Here is a 27,135-nt window from a genome sequence, read left to right as displayed (position 1 = left end):
GCCATATGGTAAACCTTCACCTTTGGCATCTTTCTCCTATGGTGTCAGGAGCAGTCACACCAAACACACAGAGACAGTGAGCCCTGAGCTCAGCCCCGCCCACTGTCCCTACCTAATTGCCGCAATCTGCCCTAAAATGGCAGCGGACAACTTGGCGGCGATCCCTGGCCTGGATACGTGAAACAATAGACAAGACAAAACGAACAAACACAATAAGAATGGTCAGCAATCCGGGTCACAACAGTCTGGCAGCAAAGGTACAAAATCAGGATCCAAAAGAGTAGTCAAATAACAGGCAATATGGTCGGGGGCAGGCAGCAAGCAAGCGAGGTCAAAAGATACAAGGCAGAAATCAGGAGAAGCAAAGAAACAGAACCACAAGCAGGCAGAGACTAAGTCAATAACCGGCAAGGCACAGGCAGAAACAGAAATCTTAAATAGGACACCAGGAACCATGTCCAGAAAGTGATAGGAGGGACCAGCTGTCAATCACTGAGGCAAAGGCAGGTTAACTGTTACAAGACCAGAAGAAACTTAGCAGAACAGACACGGGTGGGGCAGGGAAAACAATTAGCAGACCAGAAGAAATAAGACACAGTTCAGACAGGGCACAAACAAAGGCAAACAAAACACAGAATAAATGAAAGATTATGGCCAAAAGCGCAGTCTCGGTCGTACCTTACGCACCGAGGACTGCGCCAAAGTTGCATTCATGACATATGGTATGTTAAATATTTGGAGACATTGCCACCCTACTTTCTGAGTCTACTCTTGCTTTCTCCCTGCTTCAAATATATGTTGGATGTAACATATCTGCCCATATTTAAGGGACAACTCCCACGAAAATTTTTTTTTAGCTTATTTAACACACATTACAAAGTTATATAACTTTGTAATGTGGTTAAATACCCGGTCTGGCCCCCTTCCCCCACTTTCGGACCCCCGACCCCCCCCGCCCGGAAGTTAAAGAATATATACATTACCTATTACGATCGTCACGGTCCTCTTCTCCCGGGCGGCATCTGGTGACGACGACGTCAGAGCCGGGGGGCGGTCCGGGTCTTCTTCCTCCTCGGCGTCTTCATAGAGAGTGAATGGGACGGAAAAGGCTGCTGGTGCACATGCGCACCAGCAGCCTTTTCATTGGCTGGAGCGCATCACATGGCTTCCAGCTTCGTCAGCCCTGATTGGCTGAGGTTGCTGGAAGCCATGTGATGCGCTCCAGCCAATGAAAAGGCTGCCGGTGCGCAAGCGCACTGGCAGCCTTTTCCATCCCCAGGACCCGGAAATCAGAGACATCGCTGGACGGAGGTGACGGTGAGGCGGACGGCGGGCGAATGGAGTGGCGATCGTCACCGGAGGGATGGTGAGTATGGTGTCTGTGTTTTTTTTTTTTTTTGGGGGGGGGTCCCGCGGGAGTTGTCCTTTAAGACCACTCCCCTCTAATTCTAACTTTGGGTTTCCTCAACACATTCCAGAAGTGGATTATAGCAGCTTAGCCCACTCTAGCTCAATTGTCAGGATGTTATGGACACTGCAAGGCCTCTGCAGAAATGAAGTGGTGCCAAAAATAAGGTCCCAAAATCTAGGTGCTCCTTCATCTCTGAGGCTCTTGGTTCAGTCAAGATGCATTCTAGGGTCACATATGGGATATTTATAAAAACGTTAAAATTAAGGCAATGGATCTAAAGTTGCATTTCTATGTCAGCACTTGCTGTGTTAAAGAAAAAAAAATTAAGAGTAACTTCACACATACTACATTGCAGTAGATTTCACAATGGGAGTTCCTACTGCGATATCTGGTACTGTCATTTTCTATGGTTTTACATCCACGCAGCAGATTTTTCATTCCTTTGTGAGAATGTAAAGCCCCTTCCCACTTAATCCACCGCTGTCAGGCTAAAATGTTACCTGCCCGCGCTCCCGGCTGCTTCCCAGGCTCCTGGCCGCCCTGGCGCCGCTCAGCCAATCAGTGCACTGTCCCGCCGCAGCCACTGATTGGCTGAGAGGGATGTCAGGGAGCTGGAAAAGCGCGGGAGCGCGGGCAGGTAACGTATTAGCCAGGCAGCGGTGGATTAAGTGGGAAGGGGCTTTACATTCTAGCAGTGGAATGAAAAAATCTGCAGCGAGGATGTAAAGCCATAGAAAATGACAGTATCAGGTATCACAGCGGATTTTGCTGCAGAACTTGCAAAGTGAAATCCACTGCAATGAGGTACTTGTGAAGCTACCCTAAAATGGAATATCTGAAAAAGTGAGTTTAAAGGGGTTGTTTGGTTTTTATAATTTACAAGAAGAAATCCAAATTTCTATGAATAAAATACATTTAAGCTGCAAAATGTGAACAAATGTTTCAGATGTGATAAGAAAAAAACATTAAAATATGTTTTCTCTTTCTTCAAGGACAATTTTCCTTTCATCTCACAAAGCATCTGTATGTCTGTATTTCTCATATAGTTGACTTTAAAGCAGTATGGATTAGACCCATATGAATCTCATAAAGTATAAAGCATCTGCATGCCATTTGCATGTCTTTATTCATTATAAATCAGGTAAATTCTTAGGGATCCCGCCCTTTATACTGGTAACGCCTGGCTGACAAAACTGACACCTTCAAGTCTCAGATTAGGGTCGTGGGAAGAACACCACTTTTTTTCAAAGCAGAGCTGGTGTCTATATGAATGCATACCTTTTATACACCATTTTCTTTTTAGTTTTTTACACCATTTAGCTGTAATATTAAATGGGTATAAGAAAATAAAGCTATCACCCCAAGATATATAACTTACTTTTAAAGTAATAGTGTGAGTGAAGTTTACAGCACACTGCAGAGAGGGTGTAAATGCAACAGGTACTGCAACCTGACCGTGCAATATTCTACAGTGAAATAAAATTTCCTGCAACAGCTTAGGGCGGGAACTAGCAGGAGTGCTGTGGAAAGGGTGTTGGCAGGGTGGGAGGGCTGAGAGAAAGAAATTCATTCTGGGAATTGTAGCACTGAGCAACTGCCCAACCAGGAAGTACAACCATGAAACACAGAACAAAGACATGCTAAAGAAATATATTCTTGGTAGCTTCAGAATTCAGGTAAGCAATGCTTTATGCTTTAACTCACCATGAAGTACTGGGTCTATGGAAAGAGCCTGGGAGCCTGTCCCGCTACATACCCAGCGACTCCCTGGGTAATAGCGATCATTCTTTGCTTGCTACTAATTACTAAAATGTCACTGTCAAAGCTGCAATGTAAATGCTCATTACACCCCTAGATGAATTCTTTGAGGGATTTATTTTCCAGAACTTCTAGAGAATAAATAGTGGATAACCTCCTTACTAGCCCTTTTGTATACACACACATATATATTGTGGACATGTGACGGGAAAAGTGCTCGAGGGGTTGTACATCTCACCCAGGTTAATACATAGCGTGAGATGGTGAGTCCAGGAGGCATCGGTGCTCAGCAGTGTTATGCTGCTGAGCTATTATTTATTATTGCCGGGCCTGGACTTACATGGAATGGCAGGTAGGTTTTGGTAGTGGGACTTGCCATTCCCTTCCCCCGATCCAGTATGGGTTTTGGGATCAGGTGAGCTCTGATCCCAATCAGCCTGAGAAGGCAAAAGGTGTGCTCAGTGTACAGGTCCTTGCTCTCAGACAGGAGTAAACAGCCTGCGTGGTCTGTTTGGTGAGAGCTGGGAAGACAGCCACTGCTGGGGCCTGTTCACACCCCGCAATACTGCCGACTGAAGTGCCAGAGAGGTAACCTGCTTTGTTAGTTAGCGCCCAGACGGGCAAGACCTTTTTGTTTTGTTCTTAAAGCACAGTGTTGCTATATTTCTGTTATGGACTGTTTATGCTGCAAATAAACGCCAAGCTGTTATTTTAGTCCAAGTCTGCTGTGAACTGTGTCCAAACACACCATCCCCCGGGAAGATCCCTACAATATATATATATATATATATATATATATATATATATATATATATATATTTATATATATAGTAACTGTGTAACAAATATATAGTAACTGTGTGTAACAAAGTAGTGGTATAGTCCTAACACAGAACGTATCAAAGTATTCCCGCTGGCAAGAGATGTTCAGTGTTGCACATACAGTATATGAGAAGTACAGTATGCTTTATGAAAATTCAATTTGGGAACATTTGTTTAAAGGTGTTATCCAGTGCTATAAAAACAAGGCAACTTTCTTCTGGTGACAGCACCACTCTTGTCTCCAGTTTTGGCTGGGTTTTGTAACTCAGTTCCATTCACGTGAATGGGGCTTAATTGGATACCACACCTGAACTGGGGACAAGAGTGGTGCTGTCTGTAGAAGAAAGTGGCCATGTTTATGTAGCACTGAAAAACCCCTTTAAATAAGATAATTTGACTATTATCTTACCTTTGGTTCAGGTTTTCCAGTCATTTCTTTTAACAGGTCATATAAATGCACCCAGTTGCCTTGAGAATACCATCCTGCCTTCTCCAGTGCTGGCAACATGTCAATTTCCACATCATTGTCTACGAAGACAATAAAAATACAAATGAGAAATAAAGAAGTCATCACTAAGAAAGATACTAAAACTCCTAAATGCATAGGTTAACCATTATATCAAAGTGTACCTGTCCTTACAAAAAACTTTTAACATGTCATAGAGACATATCATATAGCAAAAAGTCCAACAGCACCTGGGTTAGTAGAGAATGCCTCTTACGTTGTAGAAGACGGACGCAAGCCAGAGGGTCTTCAATCCCAGTTAAAGACCATGAAACATCAAGGAAGAATTGTTCCGACAGCATCCAATAGTGAAAAAGTGGTGGTAGTTTATTCAAGCAACAAACACCATAGCAACGTTTCGACCCAGCAGGGTCTTTGTCAAGCCTATATTACATGTGCAATGTGCTAGTATATATGGGGAAACCCAAGTGCATCACTAATACACGCTCGTTGACATCATCAAAGTGTTAAGCGAGTAAAAGCACAAACAAGGAGTGGATCTGTGACCCACCCGCTCACAGTGATTGTATAAAAACATATGGTGTATATACATAAGATGTGGACAAATGTTTGTGTTCAGTGACTGCAGTTATGTTAGGGGGGCACATACGGCAAAAACAAATCTGGCAGGTGATGAACATGAAAACAGGGGTATATAGAACCATGACTTATGAAAAGAGGTCCTTACCAGGATTTCAGAGAAGCCCACCGGAGGAAGAAGTCAGAAACTGCAGCCCACAGGTGCGTGACCTGCAGTCCAATCCACATGTATGTAACGGCGCGAGAGGCGCCGGCGGTCTGTGGCAGATGACGTCAAGAGGCCGCAACGCCGCCCCCGTCATCGCCTTAGAAACCAATACAACAGGTTTCGCTGACAGCGCCGTGCACGCCGCCTGTCAGCGAAGCACAGCCTCAGACATGGATAGGAGAAAAGTAGCAAGAGAAGTATAACGTACTAGAAGTCCGGAGCAGTCGATGACTGCTGGACAGGTGGAGCTGGTGTAGGTATATAACCTAACATGTAGCACATTGGCTGCCGTGGGGAATACATGGGGGTACTAGGAAATATGCCATATGGGATACTTAATCCCTGATTCCACATGGGGTGAGGTATCACAGTCATTGGACGATCCGGAGACACCCTATGCATCCCAAGGGGGACACCCTGGAGGAGCATCCATCAAGGGTCGCACGGGGGTGATTGTCACTGTAGCTCGCGGTAAGCATGCCACTGTAACGAACCACATGCTCAACGGACCTCACTCATACAACAGGCAAAGGAGAGTAACAGCAGCACATCATCCCACTGTACTCTTCCATACATAGTCACACATCTCTACCCCGCCATCGGATTGGCAATACCTATATAGGGCCTATGGAACAAGGGCCTGAAGATTAAAGTTTAAACACCAATAATGCTCAAAGTACGATTTATTGAAGAAAAAGAACAGGTGAAGGCAGAAATGATAAGACACCCAGTCTGAAGATGCTAGTACAGTATGGATTGTGAAGAGTGCTTGAATCCTCCAGGTGGCAGTCCGGAATGGCCCAGTATAAACATGATCTGCAAGAACGGAAAAAATAACAATCCAAAATCACATCTCTTTCCATTTCCACCAACACTGTTCTGGCATCTTTTGATGTCACATCCTTGTATACCTCTATAGAACACACAAGGGGCCTCTATGCTGTAGCAAAATGCATTACTGAGTCGGACATGTCTGGGAAGTGTAGAGAGTTCATCCTGGCGCTGCTTGGCTACATCCTCGAACACAACTACTTTGAGCTCGGGGGTGTCTTTTACCGGCAGCGCCGCGGGACCGCGATAGGGTCCAATGTGGCCCCTACTTATGCTAACATCTACACTCACCGGCCACTTTATTAGGTACACCATGCTAGTAACGGGTTGGACCCCCTTTTGCCTTCAGAACTGCCTCAATTCTTCATGGCATAGATTCAACAAGGTGCTGGAAGCATTCCTCAGAAATTTTGGTCCATATTGACATGATGGCATCACACAGTTGCCGCAGATTTGTCGGCTGCACATCCACAATGCGAATCTCCCGTTCCACCACATCCCAAAGATGCTCTATTGGATTGAGATCTGGTGACTGTGGAGGCCATTTGAGTACAGTCAACTCATTGTCATGTTCAAGAAACCAGTCTGAGATGATTCTAGCTTTATGACATGGCGCATTATCCTGCTGAAAGTAGCCATCAGATGTTGGGTACATTGTGGTCATAAAGGGATGGACATGGTCAGCAACAATACTCAGGTAGGCTGTGGCGTTGCAACGATGCTCAATTGGTACCAAGGGGCCCAAAGAGTGCCAAGAAAATATTCCCCACACCATGACACCACCACCACCAGCCTGAACCGTTGATACAAGGCAGGATGGATCCATGCTTTCATGTTGTTGACGCCAAATTCTGACCCTACCATCCGAATGTCGCAGCAGAAATCGAGACTCATCAGACCAGGCAACGTTTTTCCAATCTTCTACTGTCCAATTTCGATGAGCTTGTGCAAATTGTAGCCTCAGTTTCCTGTTCTTAGCTGAAAGGAGTGGCACCCGGTGTGGTCTTCTGCTGCTGCAGCCCATCGGCCTCAAAGTTCGATGTACTGTGCATTCAGAGATGCTCTTCTGCCTACCTTGGTTGTAACGGTTGGCTATTTGAGTCACTGTTGCCTTTCTATCAGCTCGAACCAGTCTGCCCATTCTCCTCTGACCTCTGGCATCAACAAGGCATTTCCGCCCACAGAACTGCCGCTCACTGGATGTTTTTTCTTTTTCGGACCATTCTCTGTAAACCCTAGAGATGGTTGTGCGTGAAAATCCCAGTAGATCAGCAGTTTCTGAAATACTCACACCAGCCCTTCTGGCACCAACAACCATGCCACGTTCAAAGTCACTCAAATTACCTTTCTTCCCCATACTGATGCTCGGTTTGAACTGCAGGAGATTGTCTTGACCATGTCTACATGCCTAAATGCATTGAGTTGCCGCCATGTGATTGGCTGATTAGAAATGAAGTGGTAACGTGCAGTTGGACAGGTGTAGCTAATAAAGTGGCCGGTGAGTGTATATGGCGGTCCTGGAGGAGGAACATATCTACACTTCCCCCCAATGGCATTTGGTCAAAAGTTGGCTAAGATATATAGATGACATCTTTTTGGTGTGGGAGGGTACAGTAGACCAGCTTCTTGATTTCCAACACACCATCAACCATCTACATCCGGAACTCAAGTTCACCCTGACTTACTCACAAATAGAGGTACAATTTTGGACACATTGGTGTACAAGGAGGGTGAGCATCTAGCGACTGACCTATACGTCAAACCAACAGATAGATACAATCTGTTACATTATGACAGCTTTCACCCCAGGAATATGGTAAACTCACTCCCATGGAGTCAACTGCTCAGAGTGAGGTGGATAGTGAGCGATCCGGAGATAGCTGACACCCACCGCGACACCATGTGCACCAAGTTTAGACAAAGGGGTTATCCAGACAGACTTATTGATGACCACAGGGCACGTATTGACAGGACCACAAGGATAGAGACATTTGCTAAACAACACAGACAGATGGAACAAAGACTACCTTTCGTCTCCACCTACGGTCCACAGAGTAGACAGGTCTCACATATCCTATGCAAACATTGGGGGATACTCCAACGGGGGTGCCCGACCATCAGGGAATTCCAGACCCCCCCCATTGATGTCATATAAGAGGGACAAAAATCTGAGGGACATACTAGTACGCTCCTTGATCCCTACACAGAAAGGACATAAACAGAGACTGCTTGCCCCCTTGAAGAAAGGCAATTTTACATGCCATGGATGTGCTACCTGTAACAATATAATCAAAGGTGACACCTTCCATCACCCCCATACCGGGAAGGAATTTAAGATCAAGCACAGATACACATGTACCTCTGACTTTGTGGTTTACATGATTGTGTGCCCTTGTGGCCTTATGTACATTGGTGAGACTACAATGGAGGTGAAAATGAGGATCAGTAAGCACAAGAGTACTATCAGGAAATCTATGTTGGATTTACCGATCCCAAGACACTTCAAAGAGATGAACCACAGCATCAGTCAACTTCGTTTTCGAGTGATTGACCATGTCCCCCCACTGGCCAGAGCGGGCGACAGACAGAGACTTCTCAAAAAGAAAGAATCCAAATGGAACTTTGTACTGGACACTCTACAGCCCAGAGGGCTGAATCTTGAACATAAATGGCAGCTTTGATGACATACACATTATCTGACTTTGATCTACCCGACAGGGGTTAATTCACCACATTAGAGGGTTCCCATGGTCGCTTGCACACTACGTGCCCCGTGTGCGCCTCTATCCGTATAGCTAGATATATTATATTGTTTATTTATTTTCTGTTATTCTATTACCTGTATCACTGACACTTTTTATTTTTTCCGTTCTTGCAGATCATGTTTATACTGGGCCATTTCGTACTGCCACCTGGAGGATTCAAGCACTCTTCACAATCCATACTGTACTAGCATCTTCAGACTGGGTGTCTTATCCTTTCTGCCTTCACCTGTTCTTTTTCTTCAATAAATCGTACTTTGAGCATTATTGGTGTTTAAACTTTAATCTTCAGGCCCTTGTTCCATAGGCCCTATATAGGTATTGCCAATCCGATGGCGGGGTAGAGATGTGTGACTATGTATGGAAGAGTACAGTGGGATGATGTGCTGCTGTTACTCTCCTTTGCCTGTTGTATGAGTGAGGTCCGTTGAGCATGTGGTCCGTTACAGTGGCATGCTTACCGCGAGCTACAGTGACAATCACCCCCGTGCGACCCTTGATGGATGCTCCTCCAGGGTGTCCCCCTTGGGATGCATAGGGTGTCTCCGGATCGTCCAATGACTGTGATACCTCACCCCATGTGGAATCAGGGATTAAGTATCCCATATGGCATATTTCCTAGTACCCCCATGTATTCCCCACGGCAGCCAATGTGCTACATGTTGGGTGATATACCTACACCAGCTCCACCTGTCCAGCAGTCATCGACCGCTTTGGACTTCTAGTACGTTATACTTCTCTTGCTACTTTTCTCCTATCCATGTCTAAGGCTGCGCTTCGCTGACAGGCGGCGTGCACGGTGCTGTCAGCGAAACCTGTTGTGTACACTTGGTTTCTAAGGCGATGACGGGGGCGGCGTTGCGGCCTCTTGACGTCATCTGCCACAGACCGCCGGCGCCTCTTGCGCCGTTACATACATGTGATTGGACTGCAGGTCACGCACCTGTGGGCTGCAGTTTCTGACTTCTTCCTCCGGTGGGCTTCTCTGAAATCCTGGTAAGGACCTCTTTTCATAAGTCATGGTTCTATATACCCCTGTTTTCATGTTCATCACCTGCCAGATTTGTTTTTGCCGTATGTGCCCCCCTAACATGACTGCAGTCACTGAACACAAACATTTGTCCACATCTTATGTATATACACTATATGTTTTTATACAAACACTGTGAGCGGGTGGGTCACAGATCCACTCCTTGTTTGTGCTTTTACTTGCTTAACACTTTGATGATGTCAACAAGAGTGTATTAGTGATGCACTTGGGTTTCCCCATATATACTAGCACGTTGCACATGTAATATAGGCTTGACAAAGACCCTGCTGGGTCGAAACGTTGCTATGGTGTTTGTTGCTTGAATAAACTACCACCACTTTTTCACTATTGGATTTTGTCGGAACAACTCTTCCTTGATGTCATAGAGACATGTCAAAAGTTTTGATCGGTCCAGGTCTGAACTCCTTAGAGCTCCATTATAAGCCTGACTCTTTTCTAACACAGTGTGGGGAGAGGATGCGTGCATCTTCTCCCTGCTCGTTCTACCGATCAGTTTTTTTTAAATCACAGGTACAAGTTAATATATATGTATATAGTTTTGCAAAATAAATGTATAATTGATCTTTATTAAAAAGTGTAAAGATTAGTGATGAGCGAGCATGCTCGTCCAAGCTTGGTACTCGTTCGAATATTAGGGTACTCGATGGTACTCGTTACTCGGACGAGCATCTTCGAAACTCGAGAAAATCTCATCATCCGTTTCCTGTAAGTTTGGGCGCTATTTCTCAGCCAATAAACATGCAGAAGACTCTTTGGTACATCCTGCGATGACGTGGGACCCATACATGTCGATAGCAGCGTTTGGTTGGCCAAATCAGATGACCCTGCCAAATAAAAAGCGCGGCCGGCAAGGCTCAGCCCACATGTATGCTGGAAGAGATTAGGGACAGAGCTGCTGCTGGTCAGGGAGAGCGTCAGTGTAGGATTTAGCGTTCCAGTAGTTAGGGAATACTAGCAATACAAACAAACAGCCCTTGTAAGGGCTTCAAATCGTTTTTAAATTGTATTACTACAGACTGCTGGCTGGGACCTGCAGTACAGCTACCACGATTTCAGCAGCACAATGTGGTGATCGGCTGCTGGCAGAAAGGGGACATTAGGTTTTGCATACAGACCCCTAAGAAGTGCTCAGTCCTCTTTTATTGGGACCACTAGTATTTTTTCTGATTTCTGTATTTCTTGTTCAAGGGATATCTAAGTTCACTACTGATTGCACAGTGTAAAGGGGGTATCACAGAGTGTGTATAGGTGCAGCCATCACCAGATTGTATATCACAGCCTCTCAAAAACTAGTGGGACCACTAGTATATTTTCTGATTTCTATATTTCTTAATAGAGGCATATCTAAGCTCCATACTGTGCAGTGTCCATAAAATGGTGAACCCCAGGGGTAAGGGTCGAGGACGAGGATGTGGGGTTCCAAGCGATGCAGTTGGCAGAGGCCGTGGTTCAGGGCAGGGTGACACAGCAGCACCTGTTGAGGAGGTAGCAGTGGCACACCACAGATGTTCACTCCCTAGCTTCTTCGCCCAACTTACGGGGTCTCATGGTAGACCGGTATTGAAACCGCAGCAGTGTGAACAGGTGATCACGTGGATAGCGAATAATGTGTCCAATAACTTATCCACCACCCATTCTTCAACGCAGTCCACCCACGCTACCCAAGGGAGTGGAACCCTTGCTCCATTAGCTCAGCCTCCTTCCCCACAGCCTGGCCCCTCCAGGGAAAGAAGGGATTCAGATCCACCACCATGCTCCCAGGAACTCTTTTCTGGACCCTTCCCTGAGTCTGAGCACATTTATTACAAATTTATTACAAAATCGTAACAAAGACTGCACAGTGTTTTGCTCATTCTGGAAAGCTCAGTGATACACATCTCTGGAAATTGTCCAAAGGTTGCTGCTGCAGAATCCCGCCATGCTCAGTGTGCTGCTGTAAGTGAATGGAGAGGGCGCACGCTCGTCCTCTCCCTCTCCTCTCCGCTCAAAGAACTAACATGCTAGTTCTTTGAGCAGAGAGCGGCGGCAGCGGACGAGCGTGCGCCCCCCTCCATTCACTTACAGTACAATTCCGACGATCTTGCTCAGTGTGAACTGGCCCTAAGAGTGGATTATTGGTTTTGCCTACCCATTCCCTGCCACAGGGGCCTGCAGATCCTTGCACTTTCAAAGTCAAATCCAATTGAGCATCCTTGTCTTGTCCATTTAGAACCATATTATCTGTGGATGTCATCTTACGGGTGTCCACTGCTGTCCTGCTGTCCACTGCCGTCCTTTCACCAGTACCTTCTACCTTCTTTGGATGTTGCTATGTTGTGTCAGGCAAAGTTTTTGGGTGGTTGATCATATGCTACCTCTGTTTTAATGGTTACCTGTGTTCTCACTGCCATGCTGTGTCAGGCTAAATTTTGGGGTGGTTTAAATGCTACCTCTGTTTTAATCCTTCACTGTGTGATTACTGCTATACTGTTGCCCATAATTTGGCGTAATAGACTACTATTACTAATATTGCGATTAGGCAGTCTCAGAGGCATCCATGCCTGCTGCCCCTGCTGTTTCCTGTCCATTTCTGTGGTGCTTTCATCATTTTCTGAGGTTGACAGGTTTTCACACGACCTTTCCTCTACCGAACTTGGGTCCCCCGCAAAAATGCTTGAGTTTCCCCTTGACTTCAATGGGGTTTGTTACTCGAAACGAGCACCAGAGTATCGGGAAATATTCGTCTCGAGTAAAAAGCACCCCAGCATTTTAGTACTCGCTCATCACTAGTAAAGACCTATCTTTATTTAGTGGGAGCTTTCAGGCTATGTTCACATATTGTCAAAATGGTGTTATTTGCCATTAAATGCTGTCCATCCAAATAAAACAGGCATTCTAGTCTTCATCCTCTCTCTCTTCAAAACATATAGTAATCATTAGACAGTAGCAGAAGTGGATGTGGCACAAATATGTATGCAGTTGTGCCCAAGTTGTGTAAAATTGCTATTGTGTGAGCCATTTTCCTCATACATCACATATTGCAATGACACAAATCACAGATGTGTTGTTTTAGATTGTAGAAGTAAATCATGCCATATGTGTCTTCTTCACCACTTCTCATTATATCCACTTGGTTGTTTCTAAAGAATTTAGAGAAATTTAACAGACAGAAATCCAAAATGTGCCCCATGTACATTAACAATTTTCAAGTAGTTTGTTTTTCTTATCTTTATTGAGAAACAAATATCAAAATACCTCCACAGAGTGCCAGAATACTATCACTATATACCGATCAACTATGACATAAACCCCTTTCTGCAAAATTTCATGCATCATGACATCCCAGCACGTCATAATGTGCAGGGGCTCTTTAAAGAGAGCTCAGGAGCTGAGCTTGCTTCAAAGAGGGTAAGGACCGGGTGCTGAGGCCTCACCATTAGTGAAAGACTGCATAGGTTGCACCATTAATTGCAGGGGACCTGATTGTTTTTCCTGACTGCTGAAGGTAAAATATGTACCTCTGTGTAGTCTGATCCGCGATTCTCTAATAGAGTTTGCCTAGGGCAGACTCTACGGGAAGATTGCAGATTACATTATTCAATGCTATGCAATGACGTAGCACTGAACAGTGTATGCAATCTAATGATTGCATGTAATAGTTTCCTAGGGGAACTTAAGTGTGTAAAAAAAATGTTTAAAAAAATATGACATAGCCGTTATCCCAATAAAGGTTTAAATCACCCCCTTTCCTATTTTAAAAATAAAACACATATAAATAAATATATAAACATATTATATCTCGTAGCATGCATAATTGTTATTCCTGCATGGCGAACGGCATGAACACAAAAAAAAGGGAAGGATTGCAGATTATCTATCAGAAAAAATGTACAGAAAGCGATCAAAAATTTCCATCTATGCAAATGATACTAATAAAAACTAGTAATTTTGGCATAAGAAGAAGAACACCCAAACCAGCCCTGTACGTGGAAAAATGAAAGCACCATGGCTCTTAGAAGGAGAGAAGGAAAAAAACGGAAATTCAAAAAATTAAGGCCAAAATAGGCCGCAGAGGCAAGTGTATTCCGCTCAGGTAAAATACGCATTAAATCATCCCCCCCTCGTGGATACTAACAATTAGTTTTATACTTACTGTACTTACTTTTATACTTTTTACTATTTATTATCTTTTCAGTCTCCTTCCCCCAGTTTTAATAAACATTACTTATTCCCATATACTCCCAATTCTGCTAAGGCTTTTTGGGGGGAAATTTTGCTTAAAAAAAAACAAAAAAAATAAATATGACACTAGAAGGAAATAACTTAAAAAGGCTTCACAAGAAAAGAAACTGAAAACATAACATCCATAATCACTGTGACCTTTTGGGAATAAATTATGTTTATTCATTGCAAAACTTTGGCCACTGATAATGATTTATACAGATCCCGGTCATCCCAAAATGGGTGGCCTTATAAGTAGACAACTAGTCTGCCAAGTGTACTGGCAGCAGGCTTGGCACTGAATAAAAAAGGCGGCCAAAGTAAACCATGTTGCAAGCACATATAGTATGAGTAAGCAAAGAAAATCTTGCCGGGGTTTATTAATTCAATAAAAGGGTTGTGTAATGTGTTCAAATATGAAATCCCCAAACCACCTAAATTAAAGGCTGCATCTCTTTCCAAAGACTAGAACGCAGGACATTATCCTATAGAACTCTGGATCAGTTATTCTTTTGTTTATGCACTGTATTATCCCAAAGCCGGGTTAATGACATGTAGATATACTAAATGGAGTGTGTCAAGCATCAAAAGCCCTGCATAAAAATGTAGTGAATAGAATGAATGAATAGAATTTATAACAATTGTAATGGATACAACATGTTTTACTGGCTACCTAACATATATCAACCATAAGGCAAAACCAACATGTGGTTTGCATAAACTGCTGTGTCTGTATGCACAAAGTGGATATAATCCCAGAAAGAAATTTCACTCCACCCACCCTGATATTGTCAAAAATACTTCTTATCTTTAAGAATCATTATTTCCAATCAAACTACTATAAGAAAAAAATATAGCCTAAAAGCCTAAAAATATAGGTTTGTACATAAATCTTAAAGTGACATTGTCACCCCCTTTTTGCATTCTGACTTCTCTACGCAGGTGTAAAGGAAAAAATTTGCAGTTTTCATACCTTATTTTATTTCATACATCATGGTACTTGTTCCAATGAAAAGTAATCTTTTAACATCTGTGGACTGTGCCCATTTAGCCACCATAGGCCCCGCCCCTCTGTTACGTCATCGACACATAGGTCCGCCCATTCAGCTAGACCTTTAGGCCAGCCTGTTCCGATGGCTGTCGAGGGTGCAGGGCCTATGCGGCGATGACCATGTGGGCGGGGCTAAGTGCTGCTCCGTGAAGCCCCGCCCAGGTAGCATAATCAACAGATGATAAAAGATGACTTTTAACTGGAACAAGCACCATGACGTATGATATAAAATAAGGTATGAAAACTGCAGAATTGACCCTTTACACCTGTCTAGAGAAGTCATAATGCAAAAAGGGGTGACAGTGTCACTTTAAAGAAATATCCTTATTCATCTCAACTAAATTAAATGACATGTCTTAGCATGTGATATCTCACTAGCAGATGCTCCACCAGGTATCTTGATCTTATTACAATCTTTTAGCAATTTTTTTTTTCTGGCATTTTGCAGCCTATAGAGGAACTTGCAAAAAATATCATAGACTATAACTGAGCTAAAACATGGCAAAAATAAAAAAAATACAGTGCGTATGAGGGGTACAGGCTCCAACTAGCCCAGAGGAGAGCAGGGAAATTCTCTGGAGGGACTTCAGGACTAAATATGCATGTAGTGTACAGAATCAGCACAGCCTCTCTCCTCTCCCCTGGTACCTTCCACCACCTCGAGACACAGAAGGGAAGGGAGAGGGGATGCAGCCTGCAGATCTGACAGCATGTGAGCTGTATCTGTTGCTTTCTTGTGCCAGAGGTAAATGAAATATGTATGTGAGTCTGTGTGTATGGTGCATGTGTGTGTACTATGTATGCATATATGTAATGTGCATTTGTTTATATCTGTATAAGATGTGTGTATGTATGCATATAGGTAATGGGCATTTTTTGGGTTACATATATGTATGGTATGGCTCAGTTCCTCCAGCTGCAACATCCCAGTCACTGACTGGCTGAGCAGGTGATCCATCAGCCTGGTATGTGACATTGCGGACAGAGTTGCTGCAGGAGGCTGTCAGCTGTCAGATATTGTTAAAGAAGCAACCCCTGTCTGCCTGAGATTTATTAGTTTCATGGGACTTCTCCTTTCAAGAAACTTAAGAGGCACACTATGCTGTTTGCAAAGTGTACTAAGTTGCTATAGTAATGTGAAAGGTTTAGCACTGGTTATATCTGGTGCATGTAGGGAGGTCCCCTAGAATTAAAATCCCTGATGGGCCCAAGGTACCCAGTCCAACACTGGACTGGAGGTATGAATGTGAGTATGAGGGGTATGAATGTGGGTATGACAGCTCATATTATTCTATTCACTCCCAGCTAATTTATAGCCACAGGGTTTTTGGACAAAAATGCAATAAAGTTTTAAAAGTACTCAGATCATATCACTTGAGTCATTTGTATATTAAATAGTACATATTAGTAATAATTTTGCTGAGTTCAGTATAACACTATGAGCTCATTGTATAAGTGCAGTCATTCACAAAAATGATAACTAAAAAAAGGATCATTTTACCACAATAATATCTAATTCAAGCAGCCAACACTGAAGGCTCCGAGTTTAATAGAGAAGATCTATTTCTAGTGACTTCTTATCAGGATCCAGGAGCCAGAGATATAATATACTAAATGTGATGATCTTTTGAACTACTCTTTTAAATGAACTAGTTCATAGTGAACTAATCCCCAAAATAAACTAGATTTCCCATCACTAATTTAAAGCGTACTTGTTGCATACCTAGGTTTGTGATTGCAAGAAATTTTGCAATATATACACGCTTTATTTTTTTTGTTTTCTATGTTTAAATCAATGTTCTAAATACTTCCAGTGTGCTGATATTTGTTTTTTCCTCTGTTTATCACACAGCGTGGACTTCAGTTTAACAAGAAGGGAGACATCTAGTGGCCATATGTATAATGTTGATTTAAACATAGAAAACTTAAAAAAGAAAAGAAGAGTATATTGCAAATTTTAAATAAATCTACAAGGCAGAGGAAACTTCTCATAGCAATATGTTGTTATATGGGGACCAAAATAATTAACCCTTTCATGACCTGGGGTCATTGATACATCAGTGCCCAGGTCGTTTTTAGACATCAGCTTATGGGATCAGGGGAGAGAGGGGAGGGGGCAGATTGCATCGCCGCGCACCTGGTGCGCGCCCTGCTTCCCTCCTTCCCCCGACCTCCGTAGCCAGGAAACCGGAAGCCTGAGGCTTCCGGTTTCCATGGCTACCATCGGGGCTCTGCAATCACTTTGCAGGGCCCGGTGGACAGTTCCTGACACAGACAGAGGCCACCTCCGCCACAGCAGAGAGCAATATGTCAGACTGGAAATAATACTCCACTTCTTGCAAGACATACAGCAGCTGATAAATACTGGAAGACTTAAGGGTTTTTAAATAGAAGTTAACTGTATAACTTTCTGACACCAGGTGATTTGAAAGAAAACATTTTTCGCCTTAGTTTCCCTTCAATCATGTTAAAGTATGATCAAGTATGATGACGAAAGTACTAATATTTTGGTGCTAAGTCAGTAAAGTTCCAAAATGCTGTAAAATTAGAAAAAGAAAAAGAAATGTCATAAACTGGAATAGATCCTGTTGATCACATTGCATGGACACACTTGTTAGAGTTTCATCATTTAGGCATAGAAAATAACTGACTGAAGCACCATCAGCCTCTTCATCTCCTGCCCCGTAACCCTTTACTACAGTCAACATTTTTAATTCTGAGCCTGGAATTTTCTCCAAACAACAGAATAGCAATTTAAAAATTTAAGTTTATATTAATTCACAGTGTCATGACAGGGAGGAACCCAGAACAAACTTACCAAGAGTCCAAAATGGTCTTTGTTGAGGAATTAGAGAGAAAAAACCTGGCTTTAAGGCGTTGGTAATTATTATGTCAAAAAGCTCCTCGAAATCTTTCCTACAGACAAAAAAAAAAAAAAAAAAAAAAAGAGCTATAATAAAGTACGATAATTCATCCAATAGGACACTACATTTCTCTATCTAAAAATATCTATATGTTTTCACATACTGTATGACATGGGTAAGGATTCAACCAATGATCAGGATTTGTACCTGTTGCTGCCACGTTTCAAAGTGCTTACCTCCAAGATGTGGAATCAATGGAAGTGACTGTCAGGGAGCCGAAAGCTTTAGCCATCTTCTGTTTCCCAGACAACACTGAAGAATAACTTTGGCAAAAACAAAAAAACTGTGTAGGAAGGAGTTTGGTGGGAAAATAATAAAGAAAGTATACTTACTGGTCCCTGTGCCCCGAAACAGATGTAAACAGAGTCAACAGGCTCCTGTACCTCACTAGATGTAATTTCCCCACCCCCTCTCCCCACACGTTACGACTCTAGTGTAGGTACCCAATCCGGGTGATGGATTGCGCGCTCAACCAGTCAGTGACTGCAGCTGAGTCTCGCCCCAGTCACAGACTAGCTGAGCGTGCAAACCATCAACTGGTTCGTGACATTGCTGGAGGGAGAGCAGGAGTATGCCGGCAGGATCAGGGAGGGGTGATGCAGCACTCCGAAGGGACAGGGACAGGTAAGTATACATTCTTTATTATGTTTCTCCCACCCACTGTCCGCACTTAATTTTTTTTTTCAACTGAATTCTCCTTTAACCCCTTAAGGACAGAGCCTGAAATGGCCTTAAGGACAGAGACAAATTTTATGAATATGACCTGTGTCACTTTAGTCACTAATAACTTCGGGATGCTTTTACCTATCCGGCTGAATTTGTTTTCTCGTGACATATGGTACTTTACATTTCTGGTAAATTGGAGTCGATACTTATAACGAATCTTTATGAAAAAAAAAAATAACGTGAAAAAATTTAATAAAAAAGGAATTTTTCCAACTTTGGAACTTTTCTGCTTATACAGAAAATGGATATGCCACATAAATTATACATCAAATAGCATTAGCAACATGTCTACTTTATGTTGGCAGCATTTATTAAACTATCTTTCATTTTTTTTTTAGACAATAGAAAGCTTAAAACATTAGCAGCAATTTTCCAAATTTTCTGTAAAATTTCAAAATCAGATATTTTTAGGGACCTGTTCAGGTTTAGGCTATGTTTACACTGCCTATGATTGCGTCCGTAGTGCGAACCGCGAATATACGCACGTAGTTTTGAGGTTGATGCATTCGCTTGAAAGTATGAACAAGACCATTGTTTGAGGATGGAAATGTTGAAACTCACGGCCGTGGATTTCCATGTGGTCCTGTACGGAGTACTTATTTCAGCCAAATTGAACTTGATATTTCAATCCAAAAGGTTCTGTGAGTTTTATTGGGCTGGGCGAAGATTTCCAAGTAAATGACCTGCCTCAGATCGCTTCGAAACAAGCTAGGGAAGCATAACTGTACTACGAGCGTATGTTCGCGGTTCGTACGCATCTGGCCGCATGTCTATTTTTCCCACGCCCGTAGTTTCAGCCGCACATGAACGGCAGCGTACGATCTACGGACGGAATCATACGCAAAGTGAACATAGCCTTAAAGTGTATTTGAGGGGACTGTATGTAAGAAAGCCCGACAAAGCACCCCATTTCAGAAATTGGACCCCCCAAACTCTACAAAAGCACATCCAGAAAGTTTATTAACCCTTTAGAGGAGTCACAAAAATAAAAGCTAAGTGTGTAATAAATGTGAAAATTTGAATTTTCTGTGCAGAGATTTTATTGTAATCCAATATTTTTCATAATTATAAACCTATTACCAGAGAAATGCACCCAAATATTGATTGCCCGCTTCTGCAGTTTATAGAAATACCCCATATGCGGCCCTATTGCACTATTTGAAGCAACCACAAGCCTCAGATGTAAAGGAGCGCCTAGTGAATTTCAACGCCTTTTATTTGGTCATTTTTGACTGTACCACTTCAGGTTGGCAGAGACTCTGGGGTGCCAAAACCTAAAAAACACCCCTAAAAGGGACACCATTTAGAAAACTACACCCCTCAAGGAATGTAACAAGGGGTGCGGTGAGCATCTGGACCCCACAGGTGCTTCACAGATTTTTAGAACAATGTGGTGTAAAAAAGGAAAAATTCTATTTTTTACACTAAAATGTTGTTCTAGCCTTCACTTTTCATTTTAACTGCTGCTAAATATTAGGGCTTTATTACGGCTTTTGATATGTTCGGATCGTGCCGCAAGCTACAGTAGCTTGGGCAGCGAGGGAGCGGACGAGGGGGATGCTGCTTTCCTGTGTACAATCCGTCCTGTGTACAATCGCCCTCTAAATGTTAAAAAATCTCCACAGCCAATAAAAAAATTAGTCTACAGTAGCACAGTAAACGGACTGCACAAGAAGGGGATGCAGCTGCGGGCATCTAGTTGGCTCAGATTCCTGATCAGAGTACAAGCACTGCACCAATGTGAGCTTACAGGTGTACAACAAAAAACAAAAACATATTTTCAGAGACCTGCAGAGTGATGAAAAAAGATCTAAAGTTAAAGTTTTTGGGACTTACCCTAAAATGTGCTCACATAGAAGCTGGCAGTAGTCACTGTGGGAGCTAGTAATTAGCAGAAGGATTTTTCCAGCATTTTTCAGGCTCTTTATCCAGTTCTTTAAAGATTCAGGACATGGTTTTAAATATTTGCTTGGGTCCTTCTTCACAGTTGGAAAATATATTCCACAATTTTCTATAACAACAAAAACAGTGTCTGCTTGGTTCTATGCTGAAGAAGTTGCTCTTTTTTGCATTACAGACATACAAATGTATCATGTGGAAAATCTGAAGCATTTACAATAGCATCAATGTGGATGGAATTTTAATCTTATACCCATCTTTTGAAAGCAATCTGTACATATCTTCAAGGAAATGAACCTATGGTGTGGATTTTTTAATCTACAGCATGTCAATGTATGTTTGTTTTGTGGCTTTTTTCCTGATGCAGTATGCGGCCCCTTTCACTATGGTTCCAGCTGTGCTACAGCTCCCCTCATTCAAATATCCAGGGTGCTGCTGGGTGTGGAATAACTTTGTGAGGACACAGCACCAAACCAACAGCCCCTTCATTCTCCAGAACATAGGGGTCTCAGAGGTTGGATCCCACCATCACTCACTTTGTGAGCTAGTAATACCTTTTCATGCTTTGACTGGTGTAAAATTACTGGTACTTTACTGTAAACTGGTCCCAATATTGATGACTTGGGACTCATATACACTCACTTATTGCATCTCCAGTCTGTATAGCCATATTGAGGAACTCAGAAGCACGTGGACCCTCTACTCTATCCTCAGATTACAGAATCACACACACACACCATATTTATCTGGCAGATTCTGCCAAAATTTAAGAGAAAAAAAAAAACAATGCCATGTTCCATCAACACCACCATGTCAAAGGGTGTAATATATAGACTGGTGTAAACTGCCCACAGTGACCAATCACATCTCGGCTTTTTATTTTATCAGCTGAAAGCTAAACTGTGATTGGTTGCTGTAGGTAGTTTACACCAGTCTATAGTTTATACCCTTTGATAAATCTCCTACTGTACAAACCCAATGGCTCACTGAATAGGCATTCACAAAGTGTCCTTTTTATACAACATGCTACCTACCTTACCACTACCAGACTTTTATATTTTAGGTAATCAAACATAAGAAAAAAAGCAGGCACTACGACACCCAGCACTCCAACAGCACAGCTTCCTATATGCAACGTGACCGCTCTGGTGGTGCTTGTTGGTAAGGGCAATAGTCCAATGTAAACTGTAGCAGAGTAGGAATACAACGGCAACTCACCCAGGTAGAGCGGAATGGAAGCTTTATTGCAGGAAAAGAGCAAATATACAAACAACGGTGCGTTCCGCAGATAGGAGCAACAACGTTTCGTGCTTGCGTGCTTCAACTGGCTCACATGTTAAAGCGCGAAACGTCGTTGCTCCTATCTGTGGAACGCACCGTTGTTTGTATATTTGCTCTTTTCCTGCAATAAAGCATCCATTCCGCTCTACCTGGGTGAGTTGCCGTTGTATTCCTACTCTGCTACAGACTTTTATATTTTAATTGTTTTTGGTCCGTTAATTTTTGTGACCAAATTCAATGAATGCCACTGGGTTTATTACAATTTCCTTTGACACTTTTGTCTCATTAATGCTACTCATTGTTATCCTATCCATTGCAGTTTACATATTCTGTATGTCACAAACATCATTGTTGGTTGCACATCCTCTGCGGAGATGTATAGCTGACTTACAGTGACTTTTTGCGCTGCATCAATGCCAACTTTGCCAACAAAGAAACAACTGCTTGATGGTTACTGAGTGAAACTCTAGCATGCTAAGGTTCGTCCGGACCTGAATACTCTGCATTTGATTACCGGTGGCTGAAGAAGATGGATGCAGCCCAAAGGAGTCCTGGAAAACATGGATATAGTCTATGGCCTATGGCTGTATCCATGTTCTCCAGACGGCCTTAGGGCTGCATCCAACTTCTTCAGCCATGCAGGGTGTTCGGGTTCGGAGGAATCCAAGCGTGCTAGAGGTTCACTTATCTCTTATAGTTAACAATTTACAATAATGACAATGTACATTAAAACAAACAATTAAAAAAACTGTCCACAATCATTTTATATAAAAATAAGTAAATAAGTAAATAAATGAAATAATTTATTAAAACATGCAGGACACCGTCAGTAGTATCAATTAGTACCAATTTTATCTCCAATCCGCATGCAGTTTTGGAAATCTGTGGAAAACATTAAGGGTGCGTTCACACCTACAGGATCTGCAGCAGATCTGCAGCAGATTTAATGCTGTGTTCAGTTATTTAAATGAAATCTGCTGCAGAAAATCAGCTGCAGATCCTGTAGGTGTGAACGCACCATTAACAAGCTTCTGTTGCCACCTAGTGGCTTTAAATATTTTTTTTTTTTGTGGATATATTTTTGTATATGAGCACATTACAGTCAACACATTTCCTAAGGTGGTATTCCCATCTTATAAAGTTATCCCATGTCCACAGAACGGGGTATAACTAGTTAATCTTGGGGGTCATATCTCCCCCCCCCCATGATCTCAACCAAAGTCTCATGTTAGAACACTATAGCCAGCTGTTTCCATGATTGCCACTAAAAATGAATGGAGGCGCAGCAGCATGCATGCGTGATCTGCTGCTTCATTCTAACAGGAGACTCAGGTTCCCGTTTTCGAGATCATGAGGGACCTCTGCAATCACTATTTCTGCTTGATCAGCTGGAAGAGGTGACGTCTCAGGTCCGCTCAGCCAGTCAGTGAAGGAGGCGGGGAGGTGAGTGGTTGTCTTTTCTTTCAGCCACCTCCTCCCCGGCCAGATCTAAAAATAGCCCCCACGCTGGATAACCCCTTTAACTAAGTGGGATTTAGAATGCTGTGACGTTTTTACCCTTGCCTTTCAGACCATGTAACTGAGAGCTGTATTTTTTACCAGGTTGCCATTGTTATTACAGCATTCAACATGCAGGATAAACAACATGACAATTCTATACATTGGATATTATGAATGTATTAACCAAATGGGTGTCATTTATTTTTATATATATAATTATATATAATTATATATAATCATTTATTTTTATATATATAATTTATATAATTATTTTTATATAAAAACATATTTTTTGCTGACAAAAAAATTAGGCTTTTCTTCTGTCAGGCCCAAAAAATGTACTGGGTTGGCAGACCTGGGATGGCAGAATCTTTGCAATCACACTGTGCAAAGCGGTGGGGCAATGGGGTAACATAGTAGGCCCGACAACCGTACAGTTCCTATAATGTAAATGTACAGTATAAGTGGAAAGGTGTTTAAAGGGGTTATCCAGCAAAAATCTTTTTCTTTCAAATCAACTGGTGTCAGAAAGTTATATATATTTGTAATTTACTTCTATTTAAAAATCTCAAGTCCCTTCCCCTACTTATCAGCTGCTGTATGTCCTGCAGGAAATGTTTTCTTTTCAGTCTGACACAGTGCTCTCTGCTGCCACCTTTGTCCGAGACAAGAACTGTCCAAAGCAGCAGCAAATCCCCATAGAAAACCTCTCCTACTCTGGACAGTTCCTGTCTTGGTTAGAAATGTCAGCAGAGAGCAATGTGTCAGACTGAAAAGAAAACATTTCCTGCAGGACATACAGCAGCTGATAAGTATGGGAAGACTTGAGATTTTTAAATAGAAGCAAATTGTAAATCTATATAACTTTCTGGAACCAGTTGATTTAAAAGAAAAAGATTCTCACTGGATAACCCCTTTAAGACAAAATGCAGGGTCCCACTGTATAGGGACTGTGGCTGCGTGTCATCCAGCTAGTAACCTTTTTTGTGTTTTTTATGTTGTGTTCTGTAATTTTATGTGTACCTGATATGTTTGGGAGCAAGAAGTTTAACATTTACATACCTAAAGATAGCTAGGAACCTTCCAGGGTAAAGGGTATGTTCCCACTAAGGAACACGCGCCGCAATTTCAAGCAGAGGCAGCAGCATGTCATTTTTTGGGCAGATGGCGGATTGAGCTTCAGAATATCATTGAGTCTATGGGACAGGCGGAAGTGGAGTCAGCTGTGTGGCCTCAACTTAAAATGTTGGCGCATGTTCCGTAGTGGGAACATACCCTAAGGGTACTATTAAACGGCTCGATGGGGGCCCAATAATAACTGTAAACGAGCGCCGATCTGCTAGATCAGCGCTCATTTACTGGGCCTATTACACGGCCCGATAATTGTTTAAAAAGGGCTGCATGAACATCGTGCAGCCCTTGCTTAAACTGCATACATTACCTACCCATGGTCCAGGGCTCCTCTTGCGGTCCGCTTCTTGCCGAGTCCTGCGCGCTGCAGCTTCAGAGCAGCCTGTCTTAGCTGACAGGCCGCTCAGCCAATCACTGGCCGCAGCGGTGACAGGCCGCTCTGAAGCTGCAGCGGAGGCAGCAGACTGCTGCTATGCTCCATGGGCTGCCCAGACGATCTAGCGATCGCCCGGGCAGCCTCCCCACGGCCCCCCTTGAACTCACCTGCTCGCTACTTATGCGTGTAATAGCGTAAGCAAGGAACGAGGAGCAAACAAGCGCTAACAGCACTCAACATCGCCCTGTTTAATAGGGGCTTTAGAGATAAGCTGCATAATGGCCCCACAGCAGGACAATAGAACCTAAGAACCTCAGTATGCCTCCTGGTAAGCCTAGTACCATATGGCTGCAAAGTTACAAAACCTCAAGACCTGTACCCTGCCTTTAAAAACTGCAGAATCATTGTGAGTAAAGACTTCTATTTTTTTATTTTTTTTTTAAATATGAAATAAACATTTTACAGAGAAGAAAGAGAAAAATGTAACAAACCCACAGTTCCCTCTCATTGTCGAAGTAGACTTCTTACACCAGCTGTGAGTCAAACAACTATGATCTGTCTCAAGGAGAAATATAACAGGTACACATATAGGGCCACATGTATCATCCGGCGAACAGATGATTTTCGGCGGAAAGTGCCGATTTGCGTATTTTTTTATACGCAAATGGCCGATTTGCGAATAAAATATTCGCAAATCGGCACTTTCCGCCGAGTATGCCAGGGGGGCGGAAAGGGGGCGTGTAGTGGGCGGAACGGAGGGCGCGGACTCAGAGTCCGCGCGATTTACCATCCGTTCCGCCCAAATATACGCCGAAAACCTACTCCAGTCCTCAGCTGGCGTAGGTTTTCGGCGGTGCGCACCGGCGCGCACGGGATTTATGTAGAGGCAGTCCGCCTCTACATAAATCTCCGTAGCGCCGGAGCTGCGGGGGCATTTATAAGTCCGGCGTAAAAAACAGCGGACTTAATAAATGCCACCCATAGGATTTTGGATGGCCAAATAAAACTTCTCACTTTATTTATCCAAAATTACAATTTCCAGCATGTTAACAGGCTTTGCCTTCACTGGATACAGCTGTATCCACCTCTCAACTAATGGTGCATTTACAGAGAGATTTATCTGACAGAGTTTTGAAGTCAAAGCCAGGAATGGATTTGAAAAGAGGAGAAATCTTAGTCTTTCCTTGCAACCTGCAACAATGGCCGTTGTTTATTGGAAACAAATATATAGTGTGAATGTGGCCTAATAATGCGCTTCTTTGAAGTCAATAGGAAATTGGACGGCAGTGCGCACACTGTATAGTGGGTTGAAAACCTTTCCATTATAATTTTGCCCTGCCAGTCCCACTACTGATTTTGATTAAAAAAAAAGACAAACCAAAAGACTGACAAAAATACTACAGTATGTGCGAACAGAGGCAAATAATTAATATGATAATAATCAGCATTTTTTCACTCATATTTTATTTCATAATTAGCTTTAATTTTTTTTTACTCTGTAAACCTAGCCTGAAAATGTGTCAGCCTGGCAATGAGTGGCTATGTTCACGTGAAATTTTTTCTTTTTTTAATTTTGAGTTTCAAATTACGTCAGTCATTTCTCAATTTGGGTGCCCGACAGCTGTTGGTACATTATTCTAATTAAGGCCCTTTTGGGTGTGGTTCTTTTTTGAAGGTCCATTGAATATAAAGGGGTACTCCAGCAAAAAAAAATTTCTTTCAAATCAACTGGTTTCATAAAGTATATAGATATGTAAATTACTTCTATTTAAAAAATCTCAAGTCTCCCCTGACTTGTCCCTCTTCACTGTTCTTCACTTACCCCCCCCCCTTTTTTTTATTTTTTTTTATTTTATTCTACCTTCTCTTCTTTTCCCTTCTTTCGTTCTTCTCTTTTCCGGTCTCCGGTTTCTGGTCTTCTTCTGGAGACCTAAGTTGTTTAGCTCTCCATGTTGGGGAGCAAATGTTATGGTACTATACGCATATACCAGGTGATAGTCTGTGGAATTTGTGACCTTTCGGGGTCTTAAATTAAAAAACATACTTTCTCGTCATTGATGTATATGCTTTATCTATTATGAATATGTACATACGAACTGATTGTATACCCTGTGAGAGTTTAATTAAAACATATTTTCCATAAAAAATCTCAAGTCTTC

The 27,135-nt window shown here is 42.6% G+C and overlaps 1 protein-coding gene across 2 annotated transcripts in view; it reads right to left on the bottom strand.

Moving 5' to 3' along the window:
- Nucleotides 1-27,135, bottom strand: part of NT5DC1 (5'-nucleotidase domain containing 1) — a 205,785-nt gene that overhangs the window by 11,359 nt on the left and 167,291 nt on the right. For both annotated transcript variants that reach the window (XM_069974871.1, XM_069974873.1), the window contains exons 7-9: nt 20,626-20,800; nt 17,958-18,055; nt 4,401-4,519 (exon numbers count right to left, since the gene is read on the bottom strand). In XM_069974871.1, the coding sequence (XP_069830972.1) occupies nt 4,401-4,519; nt 17,958-18,055; nt 20,626-20,800 (392 nt within the window). The remainder of the gene's footprint in view (nt 1-4,400; nt 4,520-17,957; nt 18,056-20,625; nt 20,801-27,135) is intronic.

The sequence above is a fragment of the Dendropsophus ebraccatus genome, chromosome 6, assembly GCF_027789765.1.
Source record: "Dendropsophus ebraccatus isolate aDenEbr1 chromosome 6, aDenEbr1.pat, whole genome shotgun sequence".
Lineage (NCBI taxonomy): Eukaryota > Metazoa > Chordata > Amphibia > Anura > Hylidae > Dendropsophus > Dendropsophus ebraccatus.
The sequence above is the reverse complement of the archived record's forward strand: the minus strand, read 5'-3'. Positions and strand labels throughout refer to the sequence as shown.